We start from the raw sequence: 11,865 nt of genomic DNA on the forward strand, positions 1-11,865 counted from the left end.
TAGTCTTTCAAACTCATATATCTGTGAGAATACTCCCACTTAACGTCTCATTCATCCGTCTCTATCCATGTATCTATCCACAGAACACTGTTATTGCAAGGTTGTATGTTGTTATTAAGTGCCACTGAGTCGATTCTGACCCATAGCAACCTTGTATGGGGTTTCCAAGGAGCAGCTGTTGAACTTGGAACCACCGACCTTGCAGTTCAAATGGCTTTGCAGTCTGACGAATTAACCCACAGTGCCACTCCAAGACTCATATGTCACTATTTACCTCTATCCCCTTAACCCCTGCATGCCTCCATATCTTCACCTGTCTTCATCATTCTCCTACCAATCTCCCTCCTCTTGTATATATCTTACAGATAAAAATGTAATATATTTTTTGAATATATAATTCCGATGGCTCTTTGGAAGTATTCTTATTTTATATAATGATACAATATAAAGAAAAATGCATTTAAACTTTAAACATTTTATAATTGGAAACATATATGGAAAATGACAATGTAGATGAATTGTCATTTACAATGGGTTAAATGTCTGCTATGTTCTCGATTTACCTCAGAGATCGTGTAAAGTCTAACGAAAACATAAATGATAAGTAATTTTACTTCAGGTAATAAAAACTTTCAAAAGTACTCCTGAGTTTCTTTCAACATGCTCTTCTATTTTTTGGTTGCAGAATTTCATGAACTTCCTAGAAAACCATTCATTTTGCTTGTGTCTTGCTGTGATGCAGGAAGCTATGACGTTGCAAATACCTTTTTAAAAAAACATAAAAGAAGATTTTACACATGGACTTCACCTGATGCAATAGAGAGAAATCAAATTGACTACATCTGTGAAAAAAGACAGTGGAAAAGCTCCATATCGTCAAAACAAGGTCAGGGATAGACTGTGGAAGAGACAATCAATTGCTCCTATGCAAATTCAGGTTGAAGTTGAAGAAAATTTTAAAAAGCCCATGAGAGCCAAAATATGACCTTGAATATATCCCACCTGAATTTAGAGATCATCTGGAGAACAGATTTGATGCATTAGACATTAATGAAAGAAAACCAAAAGAGTTGTATGATGACATCAAAAACATCATGCAGGAAGAAAATTATTGATCATTAAGAAGACAAGGAAGCAAGGGAAGACCAAAGTGGATGTCAGAAGAGATGCTGTAAAGCTCTGTATCGTCAGTTGAAACAAGGCCAGGAGCAGACTGTGGAGTAGACCATCAACTGCTCATACCCAAGTTCAGGCTGAAGCTGAAGAAAATGAAAACAAGTCCACGAGAGCCAAAATATAACCTTGACTATATCCCATCTGAATTTAGAGGTCATCTCAAGAACAGATTTGATGCATTAGATACTAATGACTGAAAATCAGAAGTTATGGGATGATATCAAGAACCTCATCCATGAAGAAAGTAAAAGGTCATTAAAAAGACAGGAAAGACAAAATGGATGTCAGAAGAGACTTTCAAATTTAATCTTGAGCAATGAGAAGCTAAAGAAACTAGAAGAAATGAGGAAGTAAAAGAACTGAACAGAGTATTTCAAAGGGCAGTTTGTGAAGATAAAGTCAGTTATTATAATGAAATGTGCAAAGAACCAGAGTTAGAAAATCAAAAGGCAAAGACATCTCAGCATTTCTCAAATTGAAAGAACTAAAGAAAAAATTCAAGTATTGACTTGCAATATGCAAGGATTCTATGGACAAAATATTGAATTATGCATGAAGCATCAAAAGATGATGGAAGGATCATCACTGGCTTTCATGGTTGGTACATATATTTGAATAATAGTTGTATTAATGGATTTTCTTTGTAGGCATATGGGTATTATTCTATCACAGACAGCATTATAATTCAAGATAGATCTCAAAATCTTCTTTTTGGTGATGAATGTGATGCCATTCCTCTTCAATTTGTCATTCCTTGCATAGTAAGCCATGTGATTATCAGATTCAAAATGGCCAATACCAGTCCATTTCAGCTCTCTTAAAAAAAAAAAAAATGTTGGAAGAAATATGTAGAGCCACTGTACCAAAAATAATTGGTTGATGCTTGGCCATTTCAACAGGTAGCATATGATCAAGAACTGATGGTACTGAAGACAGAAGTCCAAGCTCTACTGAAGGCATTGATGAAAAACAAGTCTTCAGGAATTGACAGAAAACAAATTGAGATATTTCAGCAAACGGATACAGTGCTGGAGGTGCTAAATTCTTGATGTCAAGAAATTTGGATAACATCTATCTGGCCAACCTATTGGAAGAGATCCATATTTGTGTCCATTCCAAAGAAAGGTGACACAATGCAAAAATCATTGCCCAATATCATTTATATCATGTGCAAATAAAATTTTGCTGAAGATAATTTAAGAATGATTACAGCAGTACATTGACAGGAAACTGCCAGAAATTCAAGCAGGATTCAGAAGAGGACCTGCAACGTAGAATATCATTGCCTATTTAATATGCATCCTGTTTAAAAGCAGAGAATATCAGAAAGATGTTAACTTTTGTTTGACTATGCAAAGGCATTCAACTATGTAGATCATAACATACTATAGATAACATTGCTAAGAATGGGTATTTCAGAACACTTAATTGTGCTCACCAAGAATTTGTTCATAGACCAAAAGTCAGTCATTCGAACAGAACAGGGGAACTCTGAATGGTTTAAAATTAGGAAATGTGTGCACCAGGGTTATATGAAGAAGAATGTGGCATCAGGATTGGCGGAAGAGTTATTAACAATCTGTGATATGCAGATGACATGATCTTGTTTGATTAGAAATGAAGAAAACTTACTTACTCATAAAGATAAAAAATTACAACCTTCAGTATGAATTGCACCTCAGTATAAAGAAACCAAAAATTCTCACAACTGGACTAGTAAATATCATCATGACAAATGGAGAACAGATTGAAGTTTTCCAAGACCTAATTTTGCTTGGATCTACAATAAAAAATTATGGAAACATTAGTCAAGAAAACAAATGTATTACATTAGACAAATCTGCAAAACACCTCATTGAAGTGTTAAACAGCAAAGATGTCCATTTGGGAACTAAGCGGTGTCTGACCCAAGCCACAATGTTTTCAATCACATATACATGGATAATAAATAAGGAAGCCCAGAGAAAAATTGATGCATTTGATTTATATTGTTGACAAAGATTATTGAAAGTAGCATGGACTGTCAGAAGAACAAAAAAAATCTGTGTTGGAAGAAGTACAGCCATAATGGTCTTTAGAAACCAGGATTACAAGACTTTTTCTCTCATACTTCAGACATGTTATCAGGAGGGATCAGTCCCAGAGAAGAACAACCTGGTCCCATCGCTATGGCTCCCGCAAAGAAGGGTGGCAAGAAGAAGAAGGGCCATTCTGCTATCAACAAAGTGGTGACCAGAGAGGACACCATCAACATTCACAAGCACATCCATGAAGTAGGCTTCAAGAAGCATGCCCTTCGAGCACTCAAGGAGATTCGGAAATTTGCCATGAAGGAGATGGGACCACCAGACGTGTGCATTGACAGCAGGCTCAACAAAGCTGTCTAGGCCAAAGGAATCAGGAATGTCCCAGACCGTGTCCAGGTGCAGTTGTCCAGAAAACGTAATGAGGATGAAGATTCACCAAACAAGCTCTATACACTGGTGACCTATGTGCCACTCACTGCTTTAAAAAATCCAGAGACAGTCAATGTGGATGAAAACTAAATTTATAATCAAATAAATTTGTAAATCTCCAAAAAAAAAAAGTGGAGGGTTAGCAAGAAAGAAGACCTGCAGCCTGCAGCAGCTAGAAGAACAGAAGATACTTCTTGAAGAAAGACCGACAGGAAAAATACAAAACAATATAGGCAGTCCAACTGATTACTACAAGAACAAACAAGTTGCTTGCTCAGGAGACATCTAGGCAAGTGGTCGGGTCCCCTCAGGGCAAACCCCTTCTAAGACTAAGACTCAATGGGAATACACGCTGTGATTGGTGACCACGCTCTACACCGATAAGGGGAAGTGAGGGAAAAACAGCAATGAAGCGGTGAGCTAAGCCCTACAACGTTCAATAGACTTCTGTGAAGCCGGGTGAAGACCTGGTTGGCCAGCAGTGTGGCAAGACCTGGGGACTCTTGGGCCCAGAGTCAGTGACATAGCCACAGAGGACTAGAGTGGAGAGTGAAGTGTCCAGCTGATAAGAAGAGAGGGCATATGCATAAGAACACCCACACTTGCAGATAATACCCACCTGACCTGGCTTCAATGGCGGGATGATCAAAGCTCAACTAGAAGAAGAAAAAAGAGGAAAAAAGAGTAATTGATACAATTTGATGAACTTGACCTACACCTATGGATGCAGTAGTTCAAAAGAGGGAACAAATCTTTACAGCGAGGATCATTACCAGCCCGTCCATACACAGAGTAGACAGGGATACGCAACTTGGACATTGGCTACCCAAAATGGGAGGTCTACAAAGGCAAGAAGTGACTGGCTTACAAGATCAAGAGGGAACCTTGATCCAGAGGGCATGGAGGAAAGTAGAATCTCCACTGAGTAGTATCCAATCTGTCTGGGCAGGGCTGTTGAAAGGAGATGCGGATAGGTCTCTTGTGACACAATAGTGAATAATTGTTGTCAGGACTGATTGTGAGGGTTGGAAATGTAAAGCTAGACATTTTGTAGCAAAAGGAGGGGAGTGATTAACTTTGCAGTCTAGGAGCAGAGGTCCCTGGGACCATCAAGTGAGAAGAGTGGAGTGCTGGACCCTACCCAGAGAAGCAGCCACACCAGAGATGGAGGCAAAGAGATGGAGCTTCTGGGGACTTTAGACCCAGAGAGTGAGAGGGACTTTGTGCTGACCACCCAGGGGCAGGCTTGCAGGGTATATTTGGTTGGTTGGTGATGCATGGAGGGGATTATAACCATGGCAATGAAATGATATATGATAGGATGAATGTAAAGCTAATTCTTTGAGGCTACCCTGTAATTTCTTCCCCAGTATAAAACAGTCTGTTTTATCTTGAAATCTACTTGAGTTCCTCACCATTTGGAATTTCTGTAGCTATACTTTGCCCTCTTTTTGTTTTGTAATTGTCTTCATTATACATTGATACTTTAGTATTAGTCTTCTGGATTTCTATTGGCAGGTTTTTGTATTGTTTCCAATTCTTTATCTATTTTAGTTTAATTGTTCCTGTAGTGTTTTCCTGAATTCATCCTTGTTTTCTTCAACCTTTCTGACAATCATTTGGAGGTATCTAAATATCATTCTCTTTAATTATTTTTCAGGTAGTTCCAATGCTTTTTTTCCCCTCCTAAACATGTTCTAGCTCTTCCTGTTGGTCACTTGTTTGAGCTACTCAATCTTGTTTCTTCGTGTCAACATAAATTGTCTGCTGCCTTCAAAACATTGTGTTGTTGGGTTTTTTATATTTGCATTAAGTTATTTATTGCATGTAGGTGTATTCTTAGGCACTTACCAACTGCTTTCTGGTGTGTGTGATTAAGGGATGAATTTGTGCACCAATCTCATTTGCTTTTTGTGAAGTTCAGTTTATCATGGATTTAACTGATGTTAGTTGTTGTCATTGATCCATTGTATAGCAGCTGACTCTGGCTCTGGCCCAGTGGGTGGGGCTGTATAGGGTATGGTCATGGCTTGGCTTTATGGGCACAGTTGCTATCTCCTGTCAGCTGAGGCACGAACACACACACAAAAGGAAAACAAACAACCAAGCATACAACAGCAAAAGAAAACAGTAAAGTAAAAAAAGTAGGTTGTTGTTCCTAAGTGCCGTCGAGTCGGTTCCGACCCATAGCGACCCTGTACAGGGTTTCCGAGGGTGTAAATCTTTACGGGAGTAGAAAGCCTCATCTTTCTCCCGCGGAGCAGCTGGTAGTTTTGAACCGCTGACCTTAAGGTTTGCAGCCCGATTTGTAACCACTACGCTACCAGAGCTCCAAAAAAAGTAGGCAATAGCTAGAAAAAGAATACAAAAATCAAAGAGAAAAGGAGAGAAATATTTTTAAAATAAAAATTAGAGAAATAAAAGAAGATAAAAAGAAAGAAACAAAACTAAACACAATTAGAGAGAAGAATGAGTAAATTGGAAAGAGACCAGAGAGTAGAAAAGAAAAACAAAGAAGGAGAAAGAGAAAAAAGGAAGAAGCAGCAATGGTTGAGAAAAAGAAACAGAAAAAAGAGGAGAAAATGAGTGGAGATAGGAAGGATGGAAAGTAAGAGAGAGGAATAGGAGAACAAAAAGAATAAATAAATATAATGTAAGGAAAGAGCCATGCAGGTCCAGACCCAGAGAGAAGAAGATTCTGGGGTCTCCTGCCAGCCAAGAGCCTCATGTCCTGGGTGGACAAGGGATGAGAAGGGAACACTCTCAACCCTAGACGGGGTTCCTATAAGGGTAGGTGTAGTCTCCTCTGGGCACCTAAGATGGAAGTAGTACATGCAGACTCCAAGCAGCTGGGGGAATCGGAGTATGTCCATTCCAAAGGGTAGCTGAAGGTCTTGCTAATCCTGGAGCAGGCCACACCTGATTGATTCCAGGTGCAGGAACTGGTGTTGCTAGTTTCCCACTCTCTTTGATGAGGCTCCAACCGCTCAGACAGTGGGAGCTTCCCTGGGAATATACGTAGGTTGGGACCAGCCATAACTCTGCTTACCAGGATAAAGTGGGGTACAAGAAAAAAGTTCACACATTTCTCTCCAGCACTAAGTGGTACGCTTCGGCACCACCTAGTGTCCTCTTGCCTTCAAAGTTGCCTAAAAAAGTTTAAGATGGTCACCCCATACCTGGCCAGCACAGATCACCAGTCTCTAGTGAAGATATATTACATTTATTTTCCTAGCCCTTTTATTAGTTGATATTTTATTCCATAAGTAACATAAATGCAGTTTCATTTTTAGATAATCAAAATGGAAAAAAACAAAAGGCAGAAGACACCAATTTAGCGACAGCGAAGAATACTGTAACGAAAGCAATTGTGAAAACTAAAGCTTAACACCGACACCTTCTGGACATCGTAAGAACTTGCAGAGTTGTATTTTAAATAATCACGAATTGGAATCATTTGATGGCAGCTGACAACATTCCCATGTAAGTGTAAAAGTTATTCAAAAACTGCACATTAAGAACTGCAAAATCAATCTTTAATTCTATGTGAAATTTTGAACAATACACGATTAAGTTACAAACATACATTTAAACCAGAAAAATACAAAACTTTTCAAACATTGGAATTATATAACCTCCCAAATAACTTTAACACTATTTCCAAATAATTGTACGATAAAGAACAAACACATTAATAAAAATTATTTATTTCCATGTAATGAACATCTGAAACTACATACCAACATTTGAACCAACATTTGAAAACATTTAACTAGAACATGAGCCCTTTTATGTTAAAACATGATTGGTAATTTAGTCCCAACATAACAAACGGTATTTAACAAATAAACAAGCAAATTCAAAACCATATTTGATTGATCAATCACATAGCCTAGTACTATGCAATGTAATAGTTTTGAAAAACTATTTTAATTAAAATATAATTATTAAAATTCAAAAATTTCCATGTCTGTGCTCAGGTTGAACATGTGTTTGTTTTGGCATGAAACTCACAGTATGGCCACAATATATACAGCAAGGGTTTGTAAATGAAATGGTTCACTTTCCTCTTATTCTTTGAGGAGCATGAGTGATAGTGGCCAAGTTCAGGAAGTACTATTAATGCCCACAATTTACATGTTTCAACAGCTTTTGGGGATGATTGGTTTGAGGATATATATATAGAGAAAAAACCCTAAACTTCAGTTAAACTATCAAGAATCTTCTTGTTCTTGGGTTAGCTGACAGACCATAACAAGATTTTATAACTAAAGGTTTCCAATACCAGAACTAAGTATCTGATTCTCTGGAATTTGTTTTATGTCACTTTTATCATTTCGAATTGATGAGTGACATAATCATGATTCTTCTAATATATAGAACTTAGAAAGAATTAAGAAAACATAAAGAAAGCTTAAAAGAGGTAATTTGAAATAGAATATACCAGATGAGAAAGGATTATCTGCTAAATGGACCTGATGTTCTTCAGTACATGATTATCTTATTCATAGTTTTTTTTTTTTTGTGTGTGTGTTTTTTCCCACCACTATTTACTAGTTTTTGCACAACTGCTAAGCGGAAGTAGGTTTCTTGCTGTATGTTCATTTCTCATTAGGCAGTTACATTTGATTTGATTTGGGAATGTTGTTGTTCAGCATCCTGTAAAAAAACAAACAAAACATTTATGAGTGAAGTTGGGGTGACATAATTTCTTAGTAGGTCAACTAATTTAAGGTAATTCTGCAATAAACACTTTATGTATTTTATATGTGCACAATTCCAAGAAGACACTAACAAAAAGAAAATGGTCCTATGTTTTGCTAATTAAGATTCACATTATCCTGGGCACTCAGTAGGACTCACCAGATTATAGCAGGGGAGTCAGAGCAGCATGAGCTCAGCCTAAACAAATCTGCTGCTGGGGCAGGGCAGTAGCTAGCACAGGCCATCCTACTAGCAGCTGGGGCAGGCAATGCTTGGAGATTTGGGCACACAGGTGTTGAGCAACAGAGTGGATTCATAATGAGAAACAGCAGGTTCTCAGACACTGAGCAGGGTTCTGGGAGGGAAGGCAAGGGGAAGGTATAAAGGGGAGTTTGAATAATTTATAAAATGCTTGGCCTTTACAGTTTCAGAGAGTTAAATTTATCTGGTGTTCAAATATAATTGCTTTGCATATTAAATTAGTAGAGTGGGTTTGGGGAGAATGCAATTGCGTGTGGTTCCCATGTCATCATTCCAATCTTTTCCTTTCTTAGCTGAGCACTTACCCGCTATGAAAACAGGGATCCTTAGATAATAATTAGGTGAGCAGAATTCTACCTGGATAATCATTTCTAAGCCTTTTTTCTACCTGGATAACCATTTCTAAGCCTTTTTGAGTTATGATGGAAATCAACCTTGGAAAAGGTTTAGTAAATGTGGGAGAAGCCTTGCGCTTGTGGTGGTGGTGGTGGTTGTGTGCCATGGAGTCAGTTCCGACTCATAGTGACCCATATAGGGTTTCCACAGCTGTAAATCTTTATGGGAGCAGAAAGCCTCATCTTTCTCTCTCGGAACAGCTGGTAATTTCGAACTGCTGACCCTGAGGCTAGCAGCCCAATTCATAACCATTACGCTACCTTCTTAGCTCCTTCTTCTGCTAGTACTAACACCTATTTCCCTATTCCCAGAATAAACTGTTACTAGTTAGTAATGGTATTTTCCTATTTTTATATATGGCTAGCAAATGTTTGGAGAATTTCTAATACATAATGAGAAATGACATTAAAACACAGACTAGCTTTACCTCCCCTCTTCTTGGTTGTTCTGGTGTGGTTGAACAGTTTGAGACACGACAGTCTGTGATGATAAAAGAGATGGAGAAAGATTTACCCCTCTGAGTTGCCGAAAAGCTATTTCATTTCTGCATGAATGGTCCGAATATTAGTTGTGAAAATCGCTGCATTCTTTTTTTTTTTTTTGTGGTCTAAAATTGGGAAGTCACACAGTTAAAATACTACCACATTGAGGAACATTAAGTAATGTAAATGTTTGGTTATCCTTCAGGAAAATGACTGCTATACATGTTCATAATGTGAATGTTAAATTTTAAATATAGAATTGGAATACATTCCTAGCACTTAATGTTAACTGCTTAAATTTTCCTGAGTTAGTGAATACATTTGATTCTTTCCAGATAATTTTTAAAAATATAAATATCCAGGGTAGCATGCTATTATAAATAGACAGATTAAATGACCCTACTTTTCAAAATAAAAATTGGGGTAACACAGAAAATACAAAAGAAATTATAAGACTTTTCTCAAAATCCTAAAAAATATTAGCACATGAATCTTTATTTATTGATTTATTTTATTACATGAATCTTGAAGAAAAATTTCCAAGAAGAATCCAGCGTTGACCCATTGATGAATTTCTGAAGATGACAGTGTACTGTAAAGGAGGCTAATAACAATTTACACCATGTGTTTGTCAGTTTGTCATACTGTGGTGGCTGTGTGTTGCTATGAAGCTGGAAGTTATGCCACAAATATTTCAAGTATTAGCAGGGTGACCCATAATGGACAAGTTAGAGCAGAGCTTTTGGGCTAAAACATACTGGAAAAAGAACTTGGCCATCTACTGAAAAAACTGGCCATTGAAAATCTACAGACAGCAGTGGAACATTGTCTTATATAGTGATGGAAGGTGAGCCCCTCAGGCTGGAAGGCACTCAAAATCTGATGAGTGAATAGCTGCCTCCTCAAAGTAGAGTCAACCTTAATAATGTAGATGTTGTTGTTAGGTGCCATTAAGTCAATTCTGACCCACAGTGACCCTATGCACAACGAACAAAACACGGCCTGGTGATTTCAAAGACCAAGGCATGCCTGACCCAAGCTATGGTATTTTTATTCACCTCAGATGCGTGTGAAAGCTGGACGATGGCAAATGAAAGGAAGGCCTAAGAACAGATGCATTTGACTTATGTTGTTGGTGAAGAATATTGAAAATACCATGGATTACTAGATAACAAACCTGTCCTAGAAGTACAGCCAGAATGCTCCCTAGAAGTGAGGACAGTTTAGGCATGTTTTCAGGAGGAACTAGTTTCTGGAAAAGGGCATCATGCATGGTAAGTAAAGGGTCAACACAAAAGAGGAAGACGTCCAATGAGATGGATTATCACAGTGGCTGTAGGTCCAGACACTGCTTCATTCTATTGTGCATAGGTTGCTATGAGTCAGAGATGACTTGACAGCATCTAACATCAACAATACAGGCAAAAATAATGAACGACACAGCCAATATTAAAAGAAGATGGAAGAAAAACATAGGGTCATTTTGCCAAAAATAAGTGGCCACCATTCAACCATTTAATGTGGTTCCATGTGACTAAAAACTGATAGAATGAAGGAAGACGTCCAGGCATCAGAGAAGGCACTGGCAAAAAACAAGGTACCAGAAATTCATGAAATACAAATTGAGATTTTTCCAGTAAACAGATACAACACTGAAATCATTGCATCATCTATGCCAACACTTTGAGAAGACAACTACCTGGCCAATTGACTTCTGCCAATTGCAAAGAATGGTGATCCAATGGAATGTGAAATTAATACTATTTACAATAGTCACCCAAAACATGAAACAAAAGATCCATCGAAATAAAACTACAAAAACACATACAAATACAAAACATTAATACAAAAAAAACCATATCTACATAAATAGAATATACCATGCTCATGGATATGAAAGCTTAACAGTATGAAAATGACAATACTATACCTAAAGTGATCTGTAGATCGACAGATATAATGCAATTCCAATTCAGATTCCAACATTATTCTTTTCTGTTTTTGTTAAGTGCTGCCAAGCCTGTTCCCACTTAGAGTGTCCCTGTATAGGGCTTCTGAGGAATGGCTGGTGGGTTTGAACTGCCAACCTTGCAGTAAGAAGTCCAGAGCTAATCCTACAGTGCCTAGGACTCATTCTTTAAAGAACTGGAAAAACTAATAAAAAACTTTATGTGGAAAGGATGTTGTTGTTCTTGTTAGGTGCCATCGAGTCAGTACTGACGCATAGCGATCTTATGCACAGCAGAACAAAACACTGCCTGATCCTGGGCCAACCTCACTATTGTTGCCATGCTTGAGTCCACTGATGCTGCCACTTGGCCAATCCATCTCATTGGGGGTCTTCCTCTTTTTCTGTGACCCTCCACCTTACCAAACATGATATCCTTCTC

General features: G+C 37.9%; 1 protein-coding gene and 1 pseudogene across 1 annotated transcript in view; one reads left to right on the forward strand and one right to left on the reverse strand.

Annotated features, from left to right (window-relative positions):
• Positions 1-3,344: 3,344 nt before the first annotated feature.
• On the forward strand, positions 3,345-3,722 carry LOC102819138 (annotated as a pseudogene).
• A 5,804-nt stretch (positions 3,723-9,526) lies between these two features.
• Positions 9,527-11,865, reverse strand: part of LRRC9 (leucine rich repeat containing 9) — a 219,084-nt gene continuing 216,745 nt past the window's right edge. The window contains exon 31 of the mRNA XM_006864637.1: positions 9,527-9,600. Within this exon, the coding sequence (XP_006864699.1) occupies positions 9,527-9,600 (74 nt within the window). The remainder of the gene's footprint in view (positions 9,601-11,865) is intronic.

This window comes from Chrysochloris asiatica, unplaced genomic scaffold (genome assembly GCF_000296735.1).
Source record: "Chrysochloris asiatica unplaced genomic scaffold, ChrAsi1.0 scaffold00067, whole genome shotgun sequence".
In the NCBI taxonomy this organism is placed as follows: domain Eukaryota; kingdom Metazoa; phylum Chordata; class Mammalia; order Afrosoricida; family Chrysochloridae; genus Chrysochloris; species Chrysochloris asiatica.